At 35.8% G+C, this 25,875-nt stretch overlaps 1 protein-coding gene across 4 annotated transcripts in view; it reads right to left on the reverse strand.

Annotated features, from left to right (window-relative positions):
- The window catches only part of LOC126868419 (lachesin-like), a 223,513-nt gene that overhangs the window by 67,626 nt on the left and 130,012 nt on the right, over positions 1-25,875 (reverse strand). For 3 of the 4 annotated variants that reach the window (XR_007690600.1, XR_007690601.1, XM_050623807.1), the window contains exons 3-6: positions 20,618-20,778; positions 6,643-6,828; positions 5,884-6,079; positions 3,134-3,262 (exon numbers count right to left, since the gene is read on the reverse strand). Coding sequence is in view for 2 of the 4 variants with exons in the window: in XM_050623807.1 (XP_050479764.1) it covers positions 3,134-3,262; positions 5,884-6,079; positions 6,643-6,828; positions 20,618-20,778 (672 nt within the window). In the remaining 2 variants the exon portion in view is untranslated. The remainder of the gene's footprint in view (positions 1-3,133; positions 3,263-5,883; positions 6,080-6,642; positions 6,829-20,617; positions 20,779-25,875) is intronic. The other variant, XM_050623808.1, reaches the window with a different exon arrangement.

The raw sequence follows: 25,875 nt of genomic DNA on the forward strand, positions 1-25,875 counted from the left end.
CGCCTCTCCTCTTCCTTCCCTCCGGTCACGTTTCCAGGCAACGAGGTCCTTTCGACTCGCGTCGAGGACCGCGCGCTGTTATCAAAAAAAAAAAAAAAAAAAAAAGAGAAAAGACAGAGATAGGAAACCAGGTCCTCTCGCGTTCTTCTTCTGTTTTACTTGTTCGTGGAAGATAAAAGGAGGGACGATCGTTACCCGTTCCCAACGAAGATACCACGTAAATTTCTCGCTTTGCGTGGCGATGTAACAATCAGAACGAGTCGAACCGGATCGATCGTAAAACCCCTTTCTCTGCCTGTCTTTGAGCGTTTCCCCGTAACACACAGACGATCCTCCAGCCATCTTCGAGATGATCCGGTTTGTCCTTCTCCTCAGCCTGGTCTCTCAATCGACAATAGCCCCGATCGCTTGAATTTCGAAGCAATAGCTCGCGAATGCAATCGTCTATACGGTCTGCGGGCACGGAGCGTATTCAATGAAATTCGATTATCCCGCACGATCTTATCGCTCGAGGGCAGGTGCAAGATCGTAGCAGGAACCTAGGTACATCCAATTTCCGGCGAAGAATTACCTCTCTCTCGATCCTAAGACACCGAGGAACGCAATAGTAACCGCGATTTAACTCGCCGGTCCTTGGCTACACCACTGATTCGTGCTTCACTTCGCAGTTCTTTTGCTTACACGCCTTTTCTTCCAACTTGCTTGTTCGTTCACTATTCCGTTGTTGACTTGAACTTGTAGGTTTAATTACTGTTAGACTTTATTTGGGGATTCTGTTCATTTTCAATTTTGTGTGCCAGTTTCAGTTTTGAGATCTAATTGTAAGCGTGGAGTTTTAAGATTAAAGATAAATAAATGTAAATTAACGGATTAAAACTGCTTCGATTACTCTTTGAGCACTATAAATTGCCATATTGCCTTTATTAAACTTTATTCGCTATTTTTGCGTATTCCATTGGATACGTACGCATTTCCTTTCTCGTGCTTATTCTTCTTTTACTCTCTATCTATATTTAGCAGTCGATATATCGTCTACAGGATAATTATATTATCTATCTCTTTTTCCAGGATTCTGCTTTGTAGACTATATTCGTCGCGCCCTAGCTCGTTTCTGCTGTTATTTAAGTTGCAATTTATCCTTACTTTCTTTTTTCCACTCCGTTACTGTCTGCAATCATCCTCTCGCTTTCCACCTTCTCACTGCTTCGTCTTCTCCGTTTCTAATACAGATACGAGTTTCCCTTTTGCCACGTTGAAATTATGTAAAGAAGAATACGATGGCTATCTTCGTGCATACTCGCCGCAACCACACTCTTGCTTTCCTCTTTCTTCGCTTCTTTATTTCTTTCTTTTTGCTTCTTCTTCATTCGTTCTCCTTTGCCTTTGGTAGCCTAACCATGCTGTGTGCATTTGGTTTGAGGTGGGACGTCCTTAAGATTGCAACTCGCGTCGGATAGGACCGCGGCTTCACATTGTGCGATTCACAGAATACACTCCGTGCCTAAGTGGCGGGAATATGATGGCTTTATCGTGGTCTAGTTGCCGGAGGAATTTTATTTCTTTGTTCTATTCCTTGTGCTTTGTCAATGATGCATTTCGTCTCTCGGCGTCGTGAATTTTAAGAAATTTTTATGTCTTAATGTTTCAAAGAATTCTGTTCACCTTTCCTCTTTCTTCTTTTCCTTGAAGAACAGGGGGAAATACATGGTTAAACACGTAATTGAACGCCATCAATTTCGTTTCGATGGATCTTGTTTCAGCACGTAAAATGATAGCTATTTGTATTGAGACTTCAAAAAGATCTAGAATTTTTATTTTCAGAATTTCTAGTATTTTTCGGTTTTATAGAAATTTTAGACTTCCTAGGCTTTTAATGTTTGATGACATTTTTTAGAGATTTGAAGATTTGCGAAATTCGTATAAAATAAACGTTTCTTCATCAATTACATTTCCTAAATTCTTTACGTTGCTGAACAACAAATTCATGTGTTTTGATAACACTGTGTAAGTCTCAATACACGTGTGTTATGAATTCCCAAGCTTCTATCTCCATATATAAAATAATTGATTCGTGAAAACACGCACGATTTATGAAGTATCAAACATTAATTTGTTTTCACGGGAAAATAAAGGTTGAAGGGTTCAATAAAAGGGCTGTAATATATTCTTACAGTGAACGATAATTTTCAAGCGCTAAAGAGTAATTGCTTTATTATTAGAACCGATAATACTTTTGAAGTATTTATATGTACAATACATTTTTTCAAAATTTCAATCGCTACAACTTTTATAGTAAAGAAGTTCAAGCATTTTTAATGAAAAATATTGTCTAGATTTTGCATCTTACCACATTTCGCGTAGGAAGAGAATTTTGTTATGACAATGTAATGATACGAGTTTGGAAGTATATTTATTTTGAATATGACGGTAGGAAACAAGTTACAAATTTGATATGTGTGACATGACGTTGAATATGTTTTACGTATGATGATGTAACTCAATTTACAGCTTCACGTGAGGGACTTATTTAAATATTTCGAAGCATTGATAAACGGTTGGTTATAGATAGAATGATTATAGATCGTGAAAGAATCACTAAATAAAGAAATTGTTATACCAAGAGAGATTGGCAATCTTATTTGTGAGTTAGATCCGAGTTTCTCCTAGATCAAGCTTATCATAAAATCTATTCGACAATTATATAAAAAGCAACAAAAATTATCACAGACAAGATCTCCATATTACGCCCCAGACGATTCACTCAAAACAACGGATAAACAATCACGTTAACATTGGCGATAAAATCTTTACCATTCATCGAGATGTTGTTCATCTACTTTTTTCCTATCTCCTATATTAAATTTTCTATATTAAATCGTTGTAAATAAATGACCTCAACTATTATTACACCAGGGGGATAATTAGATCGATAGTGGTGGACATTGATAAATCGTGGTGCATGGTACGTGTTCAGAAACGTGTAAGAATCTCTAAAAATAAGGCAGAACCCGATAGACGGGAATTAGCAGAATCCATTCCTCGGCTATGAAGATAATCTTTGGATTACGAAGGGTGGCTGAGATAAATCTTTTCGGTGAAAATAGCTAGTGAAACGATATTAGGGCGTACTCACAGTGTACGTGCAGCATCATTCGTTTGCTGACTGATGGTGGTACTCCGTTACTCGCGATGCACAGGTAGGTGCCCATCTCGCTTCTGGTTACTTTCGACAAAGTCAGCGTTTCCCCTTCAGCAGTAGCTACTGCAATACAGAGTCAGACGGGCGGAATTAAAGATTCTGAAAAATTTTCTGAGCCGCTTGTCGAATGGGTGATTTCTCGAGAAACCGAAACGCAAACTTACCAATCTGAATTATTTACGTAGGTCTGAGCTTTTTTTTTTATTAAACGAATACAGTGATATTTTATGGAAAATTAATTTGTAAAGGTGCTGTCGGTTAGAGGAATAAAAGTGAGAAATTTATTTGAGACTGGTTGCTTAAAAAATCGTTTATTCGAACTCGTGCAAGTAATATTTTCGCTGATTCGAAGGATTTCTCGTTCGAATAAATTTGCAAGTTTGCTTTTGATGAATCAATACGAAAGATAAAGACTAAGTATATAATTTTTAAAAACTTGTCTGTTTGCCTTATTGTCTGTTTGAATTTCAGATTTTTGACATCTAAAGTGTAATGCTTCAATTGAATCTCGATGTTAATGGAAAGCTACTTACACGGTTGATTCGTTCAACCTTATCGAGTAAATAATCGAATTGGCTCTATTACTAATCAAACACATTGGATTAGATACGATACGAAGCTTAAGGTTCCGCTATCGTCCCGTTCAATTCAACACATCGATACTACTTGCTCGAACTCCTCACGAAGTGCGAGCGAACAGCAGAGGGTGAAGATGCAGTTTCACCTTCGTTTGCGAATCAGCATTTCTCTCGACGGAATGAAAATACTCGATTGTTTTATGCAAAAGAATGCATTATCGTCTCTAAAAAATATCATCTTTTTTCTTCCTATATTCCCGATAATAAATATTCTTTTAAAAATTAAGACGTTTTTTTGGTAAGGAATCCATGAACTCTATATTTGAATAACTAAAATAATCTCGAAAAATATCAAAGAAGAGAGGAGTAAAAGTAGACGTGTTCTTCGAACAGACATGCTTGCGTTACAAGTCTTTTGTACTGAAACTCGATCTTACCTTTAAATTGGTACTATTTCTCAAAAACGTATACTTGAATTCTTCTATGAAATTCTACGAATTCAACAGACGAAGCGGTTCGAAATGGAAATAAAACTGGAGGGCTTCACAAGATAATGCGAGTAACGTGAGTTTATTCGTATACTGCTGAAATTTTTATTCTTCAAATTATTTCTAATATTTCGCTATCTAACATAAAAAAAAAAAAAAAAAAAATGCGCGTGCTTTCCTCGAAAAGAAACTTCAAGAAACGACGTGGGATCTTTTTTCACAAATTGACGCCTGGTTTCATATTTGTCACGTCTAGTGAATGAGATTAGAATTCATATGTTCCATGGTATTATCTTACAACGTTAAAGTATGAATTATTTTCCTTAACTTGTTTACGTCTATACTGTGCACGTCGAGTTTGAAAATTATTTCTTCGCTGAGAATGTATCAAATTACTGGTTCATTCAATGGCTGTCAAAATTCTACTTAAGTCGGCATTGTGACAAGTATCGAGGCGACGAATATTTGCATGATTCGATGCAACGAGAAGGAAAACATTGAAATATGAGTGGCGACAGTTTCGTTTCGCTCACGAGTTCAGTAGCCTGAGGAATTATCCTATATCTTGCACTTTAAAATCGATTTCATAATCACCGAAGTATGAAAATATGCGAAAATTATCATGCAAACTATATTACGAATGTGAAAAAATTTGTCGCAAAAAGAAAAAATTATGTTGGGATGTTTTAATTCGTTGAATGTACCATCATACGTTGAATGCGTCGACTTCGCAAAAGTTAATTTATAAAAGTTCGTTTGATTTTTGCTGTAATTTATTCCATTTTTAACACAGAAAAATTTCTATTTTTTGAAATTCTAGTCACAAGATGCATGAATTTGCTGAAATTTCGTTTGTACCACATATCAGTTGACACAGTTGCCTCGATCAGAAAAGGGGAGGTCTTCAAAAAGTTGTGATTTATGAATTGAAATGTACGAGGTGAAGTTGACGAATTGACTTCAATTTCGATATTATCCCTGTTTTCCGATTTCAATCTGATGTTTTATACGAACCGCTTCACTTACATCGAAAATATATTATCATATTATATACACGTCATTGGCATCGCCATTTCTCGATCTTTTCGCATACTCAAGGTCGATTCAGCTAACATATAAATCCTCCTTTATTCAACGTTGATTGACTATAATGTAAATTATACGGTATTGTTATTTTCAAAATTGCTGATATTTTTGTATGAATACTGAAATCATTGATAAAACCGAAGGATGCAAAAAGATTATTATTAATATAAATCGCAAATAAAATTCCAAAAGCCCATACATATTTTCCATGAAATATCCAGTAATTTTATCATATTTACATATAATACCTGTCATATAGAACCGTGAAAGAAAATTTAATAATGAAAATGGAGCTGAAATAATTGAAATATCAGGTAGAATAATATTTTCGAGTTGTTTAATCCGAGTTACACAATTGGTAATCAAATATGCGACTTATAAAGAGTATTATCTTTTTCAAAAAATGATCGTATTAAAGAAATACAACCAGTGCAAAAATACTCGACGTATTTCCAACTGATGTAATGAAGATAAAAACCGAACTTAACTGGAGACGCAATCACGGGTTTGTAGGTTTTGTAAACATACTCACTTTTCGTTTTGCCACCGGACGATCCGGCACGGGAAATAATCTCGGCGCCATCTTCTCGCTTCCATACGATCTCAGGTTTTGGATAGCCGCGAGCCTTGCAGACCAGTTTTGCGGATCCGCCCTCAGGTACCATCAAGTCGTTCGAGGTCTCTTCGGATATTATGTCCGGCGGTATCACCACTTCTAGAAACGCGCTCTGTAAATTCAATACACCAAGGTATCGGTATTATTATGCTCTATTGCAAAGAGGATATGACAATATTATCATATAATCCGAAAAAGGATAATTCTCTAATTTCATGAAATCAACGAATTATTCTCGATCCAAGGAAATCGTGATAATGTATTTTAACTTCTGGTCTCGAAGACGTTTAATTATTAAGCAGATTTTAATTAAGCTGGGACAGGAAACGGTCGTATTTCTGCCATGTAAATTCCGAAAATTTTAGAACATAATTCGTTGGAATTTAGCCACCTCCGTCTATGCGGGTGCAGACCGTCGGAAAACACTACTTTCACCAAGCACAGAACGGATTTCACTTTGAAATGAATGCCTTCCATACCAAAGCATTGCGTACAATAAAAATCTGACCCGGATCTACGGTAAAAAGATTCTCTACTTCTCCGACCATTTTCCTTTCCTTTCCCACTCTTTCTCCGCCCTTCTTTTTTTCTTTCTTTCTTTATCTTTCTTTCATTTCCTTTTTTTTTTTCTTCTTATTGCACGACTTGTTACTTCAGAGGATAATTTATTCGTACCTGACTCTTCATAGGATCCGTGTTGACTTGACACATGTAAATGCCTCGATCTTCTCGGCGTACCCCACGAATATTCAACGTCCACGTGTTGTAGTCACTGTGTGTTACTGATAAACGCGCGTTGTTCGTGATCACGTGTTCGTGAATCGCCAGGACTGCCTTGGTGTCTGCTTTGATCCACGCCACCTGGCCTCACAAACCCATTTCTTAACACACTGCGCTATTTCTTCGTCCATGTGCACGGTACCGCTCGCACGGCACTGGCGAAAACTTATCGCTAACAATATGCACAGACTCGATGTTTTAATACCTTAATTGCTAGATAATTCCGCGTAGAACTCATTTTCGAAACGATCTCGACTCGTTTCATACCCTTTGTCATGGAAATGAAACATGCTCAAATTCGAGTTTATCCATAATTAATCGATGAAAGTGATTGCTCATCGTTAAAATTTCTTTTTGTGAATGAAAAGTTCATAAGAACGAAACTAGCGATTATAAATATATTGTTACTTAAGACTATCCTTTAATATGGGATTTGGGATAGTTTTTATGTAATAGTTGACATTTTTATAAAAGTAATCTTTAAGCCATTACGTTACCTCTTGGATTAATTATATATAAAAAAATTGGGAAAAGAAAGCCGAACGAATGGTCGAACTGGAAAATGTTTGGAGGTACCATTTTCATCGTCGCTATTTTCAACTCGTTTTATCGCGTTTTAAGAGCATTAAAAATTTCAAACTATTGAACAAACTTATGCAGGAAAAATATAATTACGTAACGTTGCGCTCATGAGAAATATGATACGAGAAGATGCGTTATAGAAAGATAAACTTCATTATACCGTAGTTTGTCTTTCCCTCTGGTTTTTCTATCCTTAAACAGAAAATACGACTCGTTCCAATTACATGATTTATCTTGCATTTTAGAATAGTGAGAATAATATTCCTTCCACTATTTTACTTTTCCCGTTTACACAAGTATCTATAAATTAAATTTCGCGCTGGATTTAACTATCGATTGTACGAATGTTTTTACAACGCGTTATTTTATAGAGATTCTTTTAAATTGGCAAGATCAAAGGAATTCACAATCCTGTCAAAGAGTAATTAAAGTTTCTCTCTAGCATTTAAGCATGCTCCATTTCCGCATGGATTTTATAACGCTATAAAGGTTTAATCAGCTTCGTAATAATAAAAGGACGAATTGATTCTTTTTGCAATACATATGCTTGCAGAAGAACTTAACAAAGATTTATTTATAAGGAATATACTGTTTAGTACAGAATACTTTGTTTTCTCAGAATACCGATATTAATGTTAACGTAGATGTTTTCCTAGATTCTTCTGCAAAATATGTATCGAACCAAGCATTTTAATCTCTTAGTATTCTCCTGCAAAACTTATTTATTAAATATCAAACTTCTAATATTTTTATTTTCTTCTTTTATACGATAATTAATTTTTTTCTGAATTTATTATATCTATTTCCCTGTTCAAAGTATCTAAAGAAACTTCCTATATCGCGTTTTCTCAATTTCAATTTCTGAGATCGTTAATTCTTAACATCTCGTTGTGTAGGATACTTTTTATCTTATTTTAAAAACGTATTATATCTGCACATATTAATGATATTAGATTATATATATAAACTATAATTCTTTACATTGAGAAATCCTACGACGACTAAACTACGAGACACCTACAATATCAACGAGGCATTTCACATCATATGCTTAAACTTAAATTCAATCGATTATTTCTCAGATAAACTTTCTTTAATTGTTCTTGATGACTGTCAGATTTTATATCTTTATACAACAGAGTAATCTTCTCAATAGATAGACTTTAATTTTAATATTGATTAGTGCCATCATTACAATTAAAAAGAAATATTTCAAACTTAATTAACCAATATGCTTAGAAGTGCGCTTTGTTTAAACACTTTATCGATCCTAAAAACCCAGATATTTCACCGCAATGCGAAAAATATTATCCAATTTTACTAAGCTATACCGTGGAGGCAACAATCCGAGATACAGTAGACGAAGTTCATTTTCCAACGTCAACATTTTCCTCCCGAATGCAGCTCGGTCTCCTATAGATGTACGCGAAGTTTTGGCGGGAAGTTTTCTTATTTCGCATAGATATTATTGGCACGAAATTGAACCGGCGGCATGTCGAATATTTGACCTCGCGTCGCTTTGATAGGCTATCTATCAACCAACAAAAGAGGTCTGCGGTTCTTATCGATAACTCGAAAGCGGAGTGTACAGAGAAGGCAGCTGGAGAGGTTTACGGAGAAGCTGTGAGGGTGAGGTGGAGGATCGCGTTTGGAAGCGGCAGTGGAATGGAGAGAGAGAGAAAGAGAGAGAGAGAGAGAGAGAGAGAGACAGAGAGAGACCAACCAGTAGCTAGAAGCTAGAGAAAGCGGGGTGGAGGGCTTTGAGTGTTTGGTAGTGACGGCCCTGTGAGTGCCTCCACTTATAATACATTATACGAGGATAGTAAACCCTCTTCTCCCTTTCCTTCTACTTGCCCTTCGCCTTCCTGAGCAGCTCCAAAAACGAGCTCTCTTCGGGAACTGAAAAAGTCCCCCGGACGACAGATGCGCGCGATTCTGAAACATTTATGCCACTTTCCCGCCCCTCGGAGTCCTATCGTCCTCTGCGATGGACCTTTTGCTTTTACGTCGTTCTTTTCGAGATTCATCGATGGATGATTAATCTGTTTCGGGATATCGAGCTATTATTAAGGTTATTACTTGGTATTTGCTATGATACGATATTGTTTAACATTTTTCAATTTGCGGCAATATCTGGTTTAATTTATATCTTCCTTTAGGGTATTAACATTTAAAAAGATATCCAATAATGCAATATTTATAAAACGATTGCACACCATCAAACCGTAGTATTGTATTATTTCATTTTAATAATTTTATAGTTTCATAAAAAGCACCACCTTTATCATCCGCTGGTTGTAATTAACGGTTTCTCATTGCCTACGTTACTGTTTTATTTAAACAGCTCCACAACCCTTTCATAAATTTAAGCTCCGCGTACACGCCTAAGGAAACTGCGTCGAAACGCGGAACGCTTGTCGGTTCCGAGGCTCCACCTCTTTCTTTCGATCTTTCAACGAGCTGGCTAGTCGAAATATTCAGGGAAAGTCGAAAGTCGCGGCACGATCTTCGCTCGGAGGATCGTATACACGAAAGAAGGGAAACCCCTTTCTCGTTCGGAAAACTCTTCGCCGTTTGGCCGCGAAATCCACCCCCGAGGAAGGCTTGAGAATTATTGGATTTAAGAAGCCGCGTGAAACGTTAAAATTGTTTATTCTTAAGACTTTTTAGTATTTTTGAAGACGCTTTGTCATTTTGAAATATCGTACCGTTTTAGAGCTACGAAATTAGTTAAAAGTCATAGTGAAATAGACGTGACCGGAAACATTAAGTGCCGCAGCAAAATTAGCTTTTTCCGGTGCTGTTGCGTCTTTGAGAACAAGAAAGTAGAAAACATGAGAGAAAACAAACTTGAAGGAGCTTGCACATATAGGAGAGGGGGGGAGGGGAGGGGGAGAGCAATAACGATGGAGAAAGGAAAAAGAATGATATGGAAGAGGAAAAGAATGATCTAGCAACGGTGTCTCGCGAGCAGTCGCAAATTTGCAGCACAATGAGCAGTCCACGACTTTAAAGGCCTGAGCTCTATGGAAACGAGTTTATCTTAAGCGAAAGACGCCTTCCGCCTAATGCAGTTTTCCCTACGCATTTTCAACTGGCGATCGGTCTGGCGGCCTCGTACCTTTGTCGAGGGTGAAAAATAAGGACTAGTAAAGGAACTTGAAGCGAAAGAAAAAGTGAAGAAGAAAACTAGAAGAAAAAGGATAGGAAGCGTGTACACGGAGAGGAAGATAGAAAGCGAGAGAGAAGAATAGATAGGATAAGAGGATGGGAGCGTGGATAGACGACGATGGAGCAGACGAAAGGGGAAAGAGAGCGAAATAGAGGAAGGGGGAAGGACGTGGAACCCTAGTCAGATATAATATCACACTATGTGCACCTATCTACCGTGGTCTCCATTCTCGGCCCTCTTTCATATGCAAAACCATCGTCGGCGCTCTATTGTGGCGCATTGTGGGATCAGGAGCCTCGTCGGTCCAGTCTACCACACCTCGTTTATTTCCCGCCATCTTCTCGCTCATACCCTCCTTCCACGACCACCTAACTTCCCTCTTTCGTCTTCTTTTTCATCCTTCTTCTCGTTTTCTTCCCTACCTTATCCCCTTTTCTCTGTTCGTACGACTGCATTCTCCCCTGTTCACCGACTATTCTTTTATTTTCTCGACTTCTGTTTTCGGTAGCGAGCTACGGCTGTTCCTTTCAACGGCATGCAGATAAATGGATAAGCTTGCTAATTAAAAGTTTCGCAGGGCCCGATCCCTTTCTTCGTATCCTGCTGCTGCTTCCTGTTGGTCACCCATCCCTCTTTCTCGTCACCCCTCTTCTCACGCTGTCTAATGTTATTTCATCGTCTTCCTATTCTCCTTCATCCGTTTCCGTTTCTTCTGCATGCATTTGGCCTCTCTGCTCGCGCTTCGTTATATTCAAACGGCCACCGGTTCTATTTGGTTGCCGCTGCCGGCCGGCTTTACGCTCGAGATTTCAGAAAGCATTATTCCCTCACTAGCTTTTGTTCCTCGGCCTCTGCTTTTTGCAACTGAGGACAACTTTAAATGTTAGTATTTATTACTGGAGAGTGCTCGGTTCGCAGCAGATTACTGTGACGGTTTTACACACGCAGCATCGCGCGATTAACCGATTGTATCAAGCGACCCGTATGATATTGCGGCTTACGCGTCTACGGCTACACGTGACCGTCACGGTTTTCTTCGTCATCATCGGCTGTTTTCATCGGCAGAAGGGTTGCACGGTTTGTTGAATTCCGTCGCCTGGTTAACGATTCACCTTGCTTCGGCCTGTTGGCTATTTTATTTTACTTGTTTTCGGATTTATTTCTTCTATTTATTTTTCCTTCCTGTCGAAAGGTCTCGTAGCTTTGCAGCAATTAGACGCGAAAGCTTCTTTATAAAAATATCATCCTTCTACTATGGTATCGTGTCTATATTATGCGAAATGAATTTTAGGTTGCTCGTTTCAAGATAACTTTGTTGGTTCTTTGACATTGTACGGTTCGGCAGCGCTAAGCCATGCGAGCTACTTATATCATGTAAAATAAGAGTCTGTCTTCAAAAGATAGCTTTATAAAGCTTAAGTTTTGTCTTTATAGAATTTTACAAGGATTGATTGTTTCGAGATATTTAATTCCTAATATTCTTCTTCCTGAAGCCCGTGGTAATTAGCGCTGATGTTTATGCTTTTCTCGAGGACATTGTAATAAAGTTGCGCCTGTCTTTTATACGTAAAGTTGCTTCATAGTTGACGTTTCTTTGGTTCGTACTTTTATCAAAGTTTTTTCCCTTTCATTTCTTTGTGTGTGTGGATGATACACAGGATATTTCTATAGTATCTGTTTTTAGTAAACTTGTTACAGAAATACAGTCGGTCGATTCGCCGCGTCAACTGTTTGTAAGTGGAATTGACGTGTAGATGTTTCTTTTTATTCTTAACTTACGTTAATTTAACTTAGTATATTAAATTAGTCACTCGGGGACTAAAATATTGTCAATGGGATATTTTAATTTATCACTTTGATCAATCCATCTTATTTTTGCATGTAATTTAGAAATAACTGGGATATACGTAATCCAGAAATAAAATATCTAGTTAGTCACCGCAGTAAATTATAACGACTGCTTTTATGCGTTTTTCATTCGTCAAATTCAATATTGAGAATCGACGGGATTATCGTTTCTTTGAATTACAGCTGTTTTTATGCAATTTTTTTCATAATTAATAGGCATAACACTATATTGCAAGGAACCGTCAATAAACGACAGATTCGATTTTTTCTTCGCGTTTATAACGAAATTTATGTACGCCAGACCAATGACGGATCGAAGATAAAATAGAGAAAGGTACGTGACGACCATCGTCGATAGGAAATAATACTTCTAAAATATGACCTGGATTGCTTTTATTCCTCTCTTATTCTGTTTGTTTAGGTAATAATCCTTTGGTTGGTAGCATACTTTTACTGTAAATGTTGGTAGTTTACTGTATAGGCTAAATATAATATCAATGTCGAACGTAGGTCACAGAAAGCAAAATAAAAATTTTTTGAGAAATCTAAATACTTCTTTGGAACAAAAATCATTTTTGAATAATTTTCACTGCTTGTAGAAAACGTTTTATCGGACATGTAGGATTTTTATAAGTTAAGCTTTCAAACAGGATAACAATTCCTATAAATTTTAATAATTTCTCAATGGTTTTTCGAGTTTACCTCATTTTTCGTCAAAATATTTATTATAGAAAATACATAAGTGCATTTAGTGTTTCTAACTTTATGAGGTCTATTTCTTTATGAACGATCAGTTTTGTATTATTTGAATTATCGGCTACAAAATTCATCGGATACTTCATGTAGTTCACATGTTATGCTGTTAATTAAACAGATTACTTCGCGGCGTGTACCAGGGAGATATGAATTTTGAAACCGTCTGCTTTTGATACATGTACATTCGTCCGAGGCAAAGGCTTAACTTAATCTTCTCGACTTTGACGTAATTAGTATCGTGCGCTAAAATTTGGCGGAGCATATTTATGAATCTGTACATTTCTTCCCTTGAACTTACCTCATTTTTCAACTTTCGATTGACTGTTTAATGTTCCCGGATTCCGACGATCTCCTGTACAACTTGTATTGATGTCTTTGATATAAGTATTCGTTTAAATCACGGTTTTATCTTGCCGCCATTTTATTCGTTTCGACAAACGAGTAACATATATTTCAGATACGGTGATCCGTGAGTATTGATCGCTATAGGGAATTTTCTCTATTCAACGTTTTATTTAAAAATAGGAAAGGGACGAACCAATGATTTTCTTCTATTCTGGCTTGCAATTTTTTTATAAATTACTATTCACCGACAATATCAAAGATTTTCAACTGGAGTCATAATTTTTGTTAACAGTAAAAATATAATTTTGTGAAGCGAAGCACATAATCTATACAGTGTATCCTGATAGTGACAAAATTAATAAAATTATTCTGTCGAGGGAATCACTTTTCAAGCATTTTAAAAACAATTACAAATTATATTTACAAAGCTTTGATATTTAAACGTATCAAGAACGAACGAAAGAGTTTCTTCGGGATTTGGCTATAGAGTCTCCACCAATTCCATACAAACCCTGATAATTCCACTAGAGAAGGCGTCTATCTTATTAGAATTCCTTCGTCGAGCGTCTGTCACAAGACTCTCTAATCTTTTGACTTGGAGGTTCTTCATTTTGTAGAATTTTAATTTCGTAGGATCCAAAGTATTTATATTCTCCAGACTTGGTGGTACAGCTATTTTTTGGTGGTACAAAATCGTACTTTTTCCTAAACATTGCGACATATTGTGACTTGTACACTTAAGCGCGTTTAAGACGAATTACGTTTTATGGCTAGTCATGTGTGTTACAACCACGATGAACGAGTAATTGTTTTAACGCTCGAAACGCAATACGATTTTTCCGTGCCCATAAAAGTGTTTCGTCCTTTTTTTCTTTTACAATGAAAACGGTTATTTGCTTCGTTTGCTATTACTTGTTCAATCATTTTTCTTGGGTGGAATCCTTTTTTTTCTTTTGATGATAGTAGTAAATAATTCTTTTGCCATGAGAAAGAGAATGGCAAATGTGCGACGCTCGCTCATAAATCTCTTTAAAGACCGCGTGCAAGAGGAGCAATGGATATGGTAATAATAGATTATAAACAACGGAGTGGAGCTATTTCAGAATTGTCACAGTGAATTTCGAATTTTATCTTGAGGTTCTGTTATACTGCATACGACAGGCTTTCGTTGAATGCGAAGCTTTATGCGTTTTGACGGATCAGCTTCCGATGTCTCGTGATTTTCGTTCAAAACGAGCCGGTACTTTGCCTAATAATTCGCCGTGGAGCTGTTAAAAATCGTTCGAGAACGATAAATTCAATCTGATATTTCTGGCGATTCGACCTTAATAATAATTTGACGATTGAAGAGAACCCGTTAAATTGGTTAAATTTATCAATAATTAACGCTACGGAGTGTTTTCGGCAGTTAATGAATAACTGAAGCGATAATTAATTTCGTTCGATCCTTAAAAAGAATAATAGAATTGTAATTTTTATGGCACTATTTCGTTTCATTCAATTTCGGGAAATCGGAACTTTAAAGTTTGTTCGTAATGAAATAGTCTTTCATTTTTCATTTTCTATTTTCGTGGACTCTTTAACTCGATGATAAATCCTACCAACATTATCTTAATTTATTCTCTGTTTGTTATTGTAATCCAAATATTTGACAAAAAATATCTTACGTTTGTTATATATTTTATATACACCATTTAACCCTTTCATTTCAAAGTTATTTAGCAAATGTAAACGTTTGTCTGTAATTTTTCTACCTAGCGCATTATCTATTATTTTCTAATGATATTTTACCCAATGTAGAAAGAATTCAAAATAGGAATGAATATTTCGTTCGATGAATTTTAAAAACGTCAGTACAATTATACCGAAAACGAAGGGGTCAAATGAATTTTTAAACGCTTGGTCTTCTGATCAGCTTAAATTATTAGTTCACTTTACTATTTCTTATTAATTCATTTACTAGTTCTTATTTCTCTATATTCATTCTATAAAATCTGACATCACGTGTTCTCTAACATATACCTGATATCTAGAGCCTCTTTTACTTTCTATCTTCTACCAACGATTAATCCGCCTCTTTTATTAATCTTATTTAATCTAAATTAATGCTTATTGAAAAACATGCTCATGCAACCTCTGTCATCACCTTCTGTTATCATATAATCATGCATCAAGGCATGCCTTTTATAAGTGAGAATTCATAGATACGCTAAGAACAATCTGATATTCAACACTCGACTCGATCGTCGAGACCCCGCTATTACTTACGACGCATAACACATCTTAAACATTGTGCACTCAACTGTCGTCCAATGCAGCTTGCATCATATTTCATCCCACGAACAAACAGTTTCAAGTGTGTTGTGCAATTGTGGAGAAACGTTTTGTGCGACATACGTCTGTGCGTTTATATATAGATCATATAAAATTTTTCTCCGTGATGAATCAGCGGCCAACCGTGAAACCTAATCTCGTGTTTGTAGAATACCTTCTTTTCGTATTGGAAAGTACTAGGTTCAATAACGGGACGAATAAATTTTTGCTCGAACGATATTAAAACTTACGGTGTATTTTTTCGGTTCACTTATGGTGCTCCCGATATATATGAGTACTATAATTTAATCCGCTGTGATAATAAAAGTATAGTTACTGCAGTGATTAAACGGTGGCCATGTAATAATTATAAATATAGAATATTAAATTTTTCTAAATAAAATTTAGAATATAGTAAGAAAGCTTTATTACGATAATTGTAATAAAATTTGGTAAAATTTTTCAGAAATTTGATAATGCTGAAATGTTCTAGAAGATTCACGATTTTGAAAAAGAATTTGTTATGTAAAAATACTTTCGATTAACTATTTGAAGGAAATTTGCGAACATACAATAATTATCACGAGCAATCTCACGAAAGATCTGTCGGAAGTTGTAACTAGTTGTCACGTTCCGGTATGTCTGGGTATCGCCAATGTTTCGTTCTGGAAGTTCCAATTATGGCGTTTAAGCGTCGAAGCTTAAATCTAAAAAGCCAAGAAGCCATTTATCATTGCAGTAGAATATCAAAATTAATTTTCTTAAATACACAAAGGATGATGTTCTCTCAAATGAATTTCCAAGATAAGATTTCAAATTCTCTTGGCTAATTTATCTTTGAATTACCTGCAGCGATTATTTCTCATTTCGTATTAATGTTTTTGCTACGCAAGCTTGAACATAAAATATTTCTCGATTGCAATACGATGAAAACTGATGATATCAGCAGTCCGTGCGGAAAAGCGAAAATCATCATGGTAAAACTTGTATTTCTAACTGGTATATCGCACTATAGTATACATTTATTGCCGGCTATTCATCGGCGCGTGAATGAAGATTAAGCTTTTCGAGTACGCTTGTTTAAGTTGCTCGTCTTGGTGGATACACGTCACCACGAACAACCACTACGGAAGAATATTCACCGAGGCTTTCAGAGAGTTGCGTGAAGGAATATTCGAGCTGGAAACGCGAAAAATATCAGCTCGTGAGAAATCTGATGTGAGGTAGCTTAAAAATTTTTCGAGAGCATTTTCGTTCAAAGGAAACACTGTGTTTAAAATTTCCACTGCTATATCAAACCTTCTATATTTATCCGTCGTTCGCAATTTCTTTTTCTATTAGTAAAGTGATTTAAACGAACTTAAAAAAAAAAAAAAAAGAATAGATCGAAATCTTTTTTGTGTGATATCGAAAAAAAAATTCGGAGAATTTCGTGATATATGAAATATCTCGATAGAAACCACGATAAATGAATGAAAAATAAAATATGAAGAGTTAAAATTTTCTGACCTTTCTTTAAACCACCTTTCCTTGCGTAAGTCGAAAGATATCAGATGGTTAGGCCAGAGTGATTTGTCATTCAGCGTATTCGCAAAGGGGCAAAGATACTCGGCGTGTTTACGGCCGTATATATGCGCATACATTTGGCGCAAGACTTTAACCGGGACTCTTGATCATGAGGATGAAAATGAAAATGATAATTTGTCGTATACGAATCAGCAAGTCAAATAGCAGCAAGTTAGGCGGGTTCGCGCCTTCGGCCGCGTCTCGCTGCGCTCGAGAAAGAATGATGATTTTCTTTCGCGGAACAAGCGATAATTGAAATTATGCATGCGTTTCTCAAACACATTTCTTTGTCTCGCCTTTTCCTACGTATCAATTTCATTCTCGTTTCGGATACTTCGAGACTTCGTTCAAACTGTTGTCGAATTGATGAAAATAAGAATGAATATGATTTATAACTATTTAAAGAGGAAGGAATTTTTATATCATTTTTAGAATCGTTCCATTCGTCACCTTCGTCACGATAGTAAGTAATAAGAAAAAAATTAAGAGGAGGTAGAGAACACTTTTAACTTCAGAAAATTCTTTTAGGAATACCTTTTCCATTTGGAAAGGTGCAAACGAGTGCAGCTTGGAAACAGCGAGAGGAAGAAGGTGGATCGCAAACCCCATTGGCAAAAAGAATCATTCATTTCCCGAGTTATAAAGTTTAAGGTTTCAAGGCTTAATTAAAGTCTACAGGGCAACTTTCGACGAAAATCTCTTCGAAAAGAAATATTCTCTTCGCCGACTCTTTCGTACAGTAAGAAATTCGTTCAACAAGTGGAATCGTAAAACTGTCAAATATATTTCCACGAATTTTACTTGTGAAATTACCGCTTTTGTTTGTGCAAGATAATCAAGAGAATATATCGATTTATAAGAAGCTCTAACTTGGATATTAACTGTCATCTGGTTATTAATTTGGATGTTGTTATTAACTGCAAAAGTTTATGCTTTATGCTTTAACGCGATCAAATATATATCTCATCGTAAACGACAAGTATACGAAAGATTATTATTTATCGGCGAAAAATGTAACTAATTCCGAATACTTGGAGTGCTGCAGGGAATAATAAATTAATGGCTGTTTGTTTCGTCGATAATCAATTTCGTTCGTTACACATTTGTGCAAAATATATTTCAAGTATGTATTTAGTTATTGAAATGGAAGATATCGAGTGAAATATATCACCGGAATGACATTATCGAAAGCATGGAAGAAAAAGATTGGCTGAAACACGAATACAATTATTTGACTTTCAACAAACACGAATGTGCATATATATATCGTATGGAAGGTACATTGTTTTGATTTCTCTAGAGTATTGTTTTTTCCGATGGAAATAGGTAGATTGCAGCAGCCGGGAAAACATCAATGTTATTAGCTTTCTGTATAGTTTAACAATTAAATAAAAATTTAATATAATAAATAACTTCTATTAGCAATTTATTCATTTATCATAAATATTATTGCAATTATCGGAAATAATATTTTTGCTTTATTTATTCAATTGCATAAATATTTGAGTTCTCCACATCGCTAACTAGAGCGGTATTAATCCGCTTTTTGTTAAACGCTGTATATTTATTGTTTATCATGTTCATATTCGTACCGAATATTTGTTATTTTTGTTATGTTAACAACATTTGATCTAAATGCAGATCTATGTCTTGTCATCAATGTCTGTCTCTTGCTCTATATCTTTTATGTTTCTTTCCCAAAAAAAATTTTCAGGCTCAGTCTTCTAATTACTTTTTAGATTTTACTTTGCTGTGATGCATTCGTCGTATCTTTTTGTATATTGTGAGCTCGAAAAAGAATTAGATTGGCAGTTTGACTTTACAATTACTAATTTTCTGCTTATTCTTCATCTAATTTATCAATAGCTATAGGTTCGATTCCGCATAATCTACTTTCCAAGCTACTGCTATTTTTCAGATGCCTTAGACTGTCCGAACGGCAATGCCATTTTTTAAATATCTAAATATTGCTCCGAGTGTTAATTTAAAAAAATAAACTTATATTAATGCAAGAACTAAAAAATGGATCTGTCTATGAAAGAGTCTAAGAATAAGCACATGCTACCTTGGTATCGATACGTAGCAGCGATTAGAAGGCCAGTTCACATCGATTGTTCATGATAATTCATGAGTGAAACAAATATGAAATAACACGAGGATCTACGCAGAGTGTTTCAAAATGATGGAGCGAAGGATTTTAAAATTTAGAAATAAACGTAAAATGAGAAGGAAACCGGAATCGATAGACATGAAATGCTTAGAAATATCAAGGAACATACATATTGTAATGACTGACTATTTCGTTTTAGAGAATTAGCCCTGAAGCCCTGAAGAGGTAAGCTGTTAGAAGGCAGGAGATGATGTCCTGCCAATTACTCAAAAAATGACTCTCGACCGAGCAACTCCTACAAACTTTATTTATTATATAAACCTATATCCACAAACTTTACTATAGTATGAAATGTACTTATAGTATAATATAATATAATAATATAATATAATATTATAATATCTGTAATCAGCGGTATATTTATCGCATATGAAACACTCTGTAAAACGTAAAGTGAGGAAACACGGTCGAAGGAAACCGGCCGAACGCTCTAACTACGCCTGAAACAGTCTGGTGTCACAGTTGTCATCGTGTACAGATACACAGTGAAAGAGAGACAATATGTACGAACTTTTCGCAAGCTATCGTCTGCTATTCTGCAAGCTATTCTTTCTCTCGTTCTTTCTTCCTATCGTTCTGTAATCGCGGGTTCTTTTTACGTCTGTTCTCTTTCTTTTCGTTCCGTTTCGTTTCTTTCTACTCTTTTCGTGTGTTTACTTTTTTCTCGCGTGTCTCGTTACCAAGAGGAACCACCTTCCGGTCGACAAGGTCCGGCGTAGAGAAGCCGTAAGGAATGAGAATGACGGAGGAAGGAAGGAACGCCGCGGAAGAAGAAAAAAGTATGCTCGAAAAGTTTAAGTCACGCGGGCTGGCACGTTTCAGTTCATGTGCAGCGGTTCTATATCGGCTGATGGGTGAAAATGGATGTCGTACAGAGAGATGCTTTAGTGATGGTGGCGGCTGCTGCGGTGGTTTTCTTTTTCATAGCTGGCAGTGGTGCAGTTAAATGCAGTGCTGTGAGGTGCAGGCACACGCGCATATAAGTAGTGCAGTAGTAATAGTAGTAGTGATGGTAGTAGTAGTAGTAGTAGGTAGTAGTAGTAGTAGTAGTAGGTAGTAGTAGTAGTAGATAAGGTAGTCCATTACAGGCGGACACAGGTTAATGGTAAAATAGTTACCCGGGCCTTGGCGCCGCCAGAGTGATCTCCGCTCGCGGAGGAGGAAGGACTCACCCGGTATCCACCGAGGTTGCTCACCACGCAGGTGAAGGTTGCGTCTCGACCCTGCGAGATCGTTAAGTTCTCCAACGGGTATGTGAAGTCTGGCTCGAGCCCCGTCACTGTAACAATCAATCGGCCATTTTTTTCATTGAATAATTGGTCATTTTTTCAAATGCGTGCACACTTATCTTTTTTTATCAGTCAGATGACAGATTTAAATATCTATTAAGCCGTATTTCTTTAGATTTAGATCGTTGTTTATACCTATTTCATTGTTATTATTTATAGTTTACTCCATATTCAAATTTCACAATGTAACCACAGGGAAATGTATGAAAATTATTTTTAATATTCAGCGACAAAAATTTCGTCGACGTTAACGATATCCAAGCATAAAATGCAGTGAAAAGAGAAATGTGTCAAAAAATGTGTGAAAAAAGTGTAGTGAAGCCCTGATATATGTCGAAAGTTTCCAAAATAGCATGTATGGATAAAATAAAATACCAATATGTAAAACGGGCAAATTTTGCATTGTGAAACGGATTGACCTTTTGTTCGAATTACTAAAAAAAGCTTGTTTTCAAGTTGGAGCGCATACGCCCATACTCGGGATTAATGTCTTAAATTGATTCTGTGTCGATATCACCGCTCAATTGAATATTACCATGTGAGGTACATACGTTTGTTCATATGTGTTTTAAAACTATTTCACAATATTAGTTTCCAGAAATGTATAGTTTCGCAAACTAAATATTAAATTATTTTATATTTTTCTTCGTTCATTACAAATAAGAAAAATTTTCCGTAAAGGGACGGCAGCGGTAGCATATTCTTATAGATTAAAATGATTAGATAATAATTAACGATAGAAAAAAATGACGGTGAACATAAACCGAGGCTTGAAGAAGAGTCTAATTTCTAGAGACATCAGGTTTCTTAAGGGAATGTTATCTGCGAAGCAAGCAACGTCGAAAAGTTTTACTGGCGCACACTTTGGATGCTTTATCTTCGCTGGTATGAAGCAGCGCGGAAAATTCTGCTCCTCGAGATTTTCATTTTATCTTCTTCTTTTAAAGAGAATTCTACTATCTCTAAGGAAATGCCTTTTTTTAAACAAATAGCCCCGATTTGGCAATGATTTCAGCGCGAATTTTTCACAGAACAAGGTGTTACGTTCGTAACTAGGAAATATGTTGATACGCGATATGTTAAAATGCGAATTTGTATACAGGGTCAAGGTGCATGGATCGTGTTATTAAAGCAAAAATGTCCTTATAATTTACAATACTCGATACAAATGGAAAAATTACCTTTCGATCAATTACTAGCAATTTCTCGTAATCGTAGAACCTTCCAAAACTGTTCAAAATCGTAGGTATGCGTAGCATGTGTAATTGAAATTCACGAACTGTTACTTTGGGTTACGAGAAACGAGGAACTGAAAATTTAAAGGATGTAAGGGATTAAAAGGTAAATTCACAGGAGAAAACGACCAGTGTATAAAAAGTGCTAGAGATAATATTACTCCAACTCGTAGAGAAGAGAGATAATCGCTCGCATAACTAATGTTTAGGGTTATAGATTAATCTTTATTCTTCCCTCTTTTTTTCTTTCCCTATACGGGTATGAATAATACATTATTAAAATCTCGGTATGGTTAAGGTATTATATTCTTCCAAAATTTCTAGAGAAGAGGATAGGTAAAAGCAAGAAATATTTTCGCGAAACTTTTCCGATAAAGAGAGATGCTTTTTAAAACAGACGAAGAACAAAGAAAATTATACATGATATAAATTCATGAACATATCTTAAATAGCAAACACATTTAAAAATGTTTGAAATTATGTTTTTGAAAAATATAGAAATTGAAAAAAAAAGAAATGTATTACATAGACAATTTCTAAAAGTTCATATACATTTTTCCTGTAACAGATGCTACTCATATCGTAACATTTGATTATCACGTTATTATTTGAAATTGATATTGTTATTCGATGAAAAGTTAGTAAATGCAGGTGATCGACGATAATAGAGGAAAATTGTACTGGAAATTTAAATGAATGCATATTTTCAGATGAAATTAAATTACTACATTTTCCAATGAATATATGTATATATTATTATATAAATAAATATAAATATATAATTATATATATTAATTATATCATATATATTTACACAGGGTATATTTACCCTGTAATAAAAATTTTTCGTTTGAGCCTTTGTTTTCGAGAAAATCGACTTTGAATTTTCGCTCGGTACGCGTGCACTTTATCGCGTCTCGTTATAACTGATCTCACTGTAGATCGTTGTCTCGATGGAAAAATTAAACAAAAAGAAAAATTAAAAAAATAAAATTTTTATTCTGTTTTTTCGGCTTCCTTTTTCGCGTAGAATCACCCCCTTTCCGCTTGTACCACCAGTTACCAACCATCCTGTATATTGCAAATCTAAAATAATTTCAAATATACGTTCATCTTCCTATACTCTTATCTTGAATTTGTCAGGTGGTAGCGTCAAGCTCTTTGATTCGTTATCCACAAAGTATTTCCTTCGATTATAAAATAAATATATGCGCATATTCAAGTGGAAATCTCGTGGAATTGACTATTTTATGTCGCGCACGATAAAATATTACGTTTTGTATAAAATGCAGAATCGAATTAACTGTATTTCATGTAAACGAATTTTGCACGAAAATGAACCGGTAAATCGCAAAACGAAATACCGAATTACTGCCAAATTTTTTAATTAGAATTTATATCAATTTCTTCAACACCTCTTTTTCCTTTAAATATCCCATGGTATCTGACAAAGCATTAAAGTATCGTGGATAATATAAAAGTATAACAATTTTCAAGCTAACAGTATCAAAGCATAAGAAAAAAGTGATGTATCACGAATACACCAAATTGTGTTCATTCTATGCCATTTTACCGTGTCTTACGGTATTATTTCAATTTCTAACCATCTTAAAGATATAGGTTGTCCCAGTTATGTGGAAAGCCCTGTAGAGGAGCGCATTGAGAAGTTCCCGTAAATCGTATTACAATGAAAAATTAGAGGGAAGCTTCAGCGGTATCTCTAACGCAGCTGGAACGACAGTTATGCAATCGAACATATATCACCGGTGAGCCATCGCGAAATAAAGGTGCGCTCAATAAAACGCCGGCGTCGCTTCGGGAAGAAACTGATTCACCGTATAAACTTTTTTGCCATTTTTCAAGAAAAACGCATACGTGCGGATTTCGAATTTACCTCGCGACGAGTGGTTCGCCGCGATACCTTCTAACAAGGAATAGAAAACCGTCATGACGATGGTTTCGATAGTTAGGTATGACTTTTTGTCGCTCAGATTTTCCACAAATACGAATGTATACTGGTTCACGAAAGTATTCGAACACGTACTATAGAAAACTTTTATATTCATATTAATGTGCCGTATGAAATATTTTACAATTTTATTAATATGGTTATGAGACTCGAGTATCATGATATTAGTAAAGTTTAAAATCTATCTGAAAATGTATATTCCTGCATTAAATTGAACGCCAAATACATACTTTTAAACATTTGCATTCAATTATAGATTAATATTTTTCACTCATTAGGAAGAGTTTGTGGATCCTGTTGGGATAGGCTTTTCATGACACTGTTTGGTGACACATTTTTTTTAATTGACCGGAAGATAAGAGAAAAATAAATTGGAAAGATTTTTTGAAATATCAAATGTCATTTACGTGAATGCAGGTCAGCAGTTTATGACAGTTTGTATGGAAGTACGCAACCATTAAAAACTCTTTCAACCTCAAAAATCATTTCCAATATTTGTTCGCTGACTAAAATTCGGTTACACGTGCACGCACGATAAAGAGAAACAATGCTTGTTTTAAATAAACTGCAAAAATCTTATCTATGCTATCGCATAACGTATATGTATCGTAAACTGTGAACGCACAAAGTGAGCAAAGCTAGCAAATGGAATTTCAAGCAGAAAGCGACGAATTACTTCTTTCAAATGCGTGCCATAAAGAAGAAAAATGTCTTGGAAAAAAAATAAAGGCAGGAACATTTGTTCATTATTTTCTGTATAACACAGATGATTCGATCTTTCATTATATATTGTATGTACAGCTACAATTCTGACAAATTAATTTTAGTCTTTTAACGAGGAAAACATATTTGGATTTTATATTAATTTCATATATCACACGAATCGGGAATATTTTTTGCTTTCCTTAATTAGTCTTTCAAAATCAAGTACATAAAGTTTTAGATCATAAACATAAGAGGAAGGATTTACACAGCGTCTCATATCCATAAACGCAAATATTAACGTTACCATTGCCTAAACACGATCATGCAGTGCAGCATCTTAAATCAGCAATTACGCGCTAAACCCTGATCGTTCGCTCACTTCCGTCTCTCATTACCGATTTCCTCGTCTTGTTATTTTCTTGCTAACTAGAACCAGTTCCGTTCAATATTCGCCTCAAATTTATGCTCTCCCATAAACGTGTAAATTTCCCAGTGCACGAAACATCGTTTAAGCTTTAAACGAATGAAACGAGGGAGCAAATTTCGCGATTAATCAATTTATTCCAACAACCTCCTCACACGAATTACTCGATTCGTCGAAAAGAAATGGTACTCGTTTGGTTAGGCAAACACATGGTTGGCGAGGCGTGAGATACGTTTTTTAAGCGAAGCACGTGTTGCATAGACGATGTTTCTTGTCAAAAATTTTTTATGAAAATTTCAATGCATCCGGAAAGTTTTTGATTGGCCTGCACGATTTCGTGCGGTAGGTGACCGCGTCCTGTGTTAAGCGTTTTTGGTTACAAATTCGTGTACACAGCACGCGCGAACGATTGAAAGTTGAGAACTCGAGGGACTTTTCTCGGTCGATCAAAGACGACAGGAGAAGCGAGCTAAAAATTTATTTCATCGAGATCCAAGAGCGTGTCGTGTGTTCCCTGGCTAAAAACGGTGGAGGTTCATGCGATGATCGCGAAATATTAATATTTAGAATTCGTTCGTTTTGTTCTAGGGATCGTCCAAAATAATTTACGTATTCTTTCTCCGGTCTCCGGTGCAGTTTCGCGAAAGCTCCATACAGCTATGCGATATTGGCATCTAAAATATTTCCGTGAACTGTTAATATTGCAACGAGACAACTCAAGGAGGAAAGTTGTTGCTCGCCGGCGACGAAAATA

Source organism: Bombus huntii, chromosome 8 (genome assembly GCF_024542735.1).
Source record: "Bombus huntii isolate Logan2020A chromosome 8, iyBomHunt1.1, whole genome shotgun sequence".
In the NCBI taxonomy this organism is placed as follows: Eukaryota; Metazoa; Arthropoda; class Insecta; order Hymenoptera; family Apidae; genus Bombus; species Bombus huntii.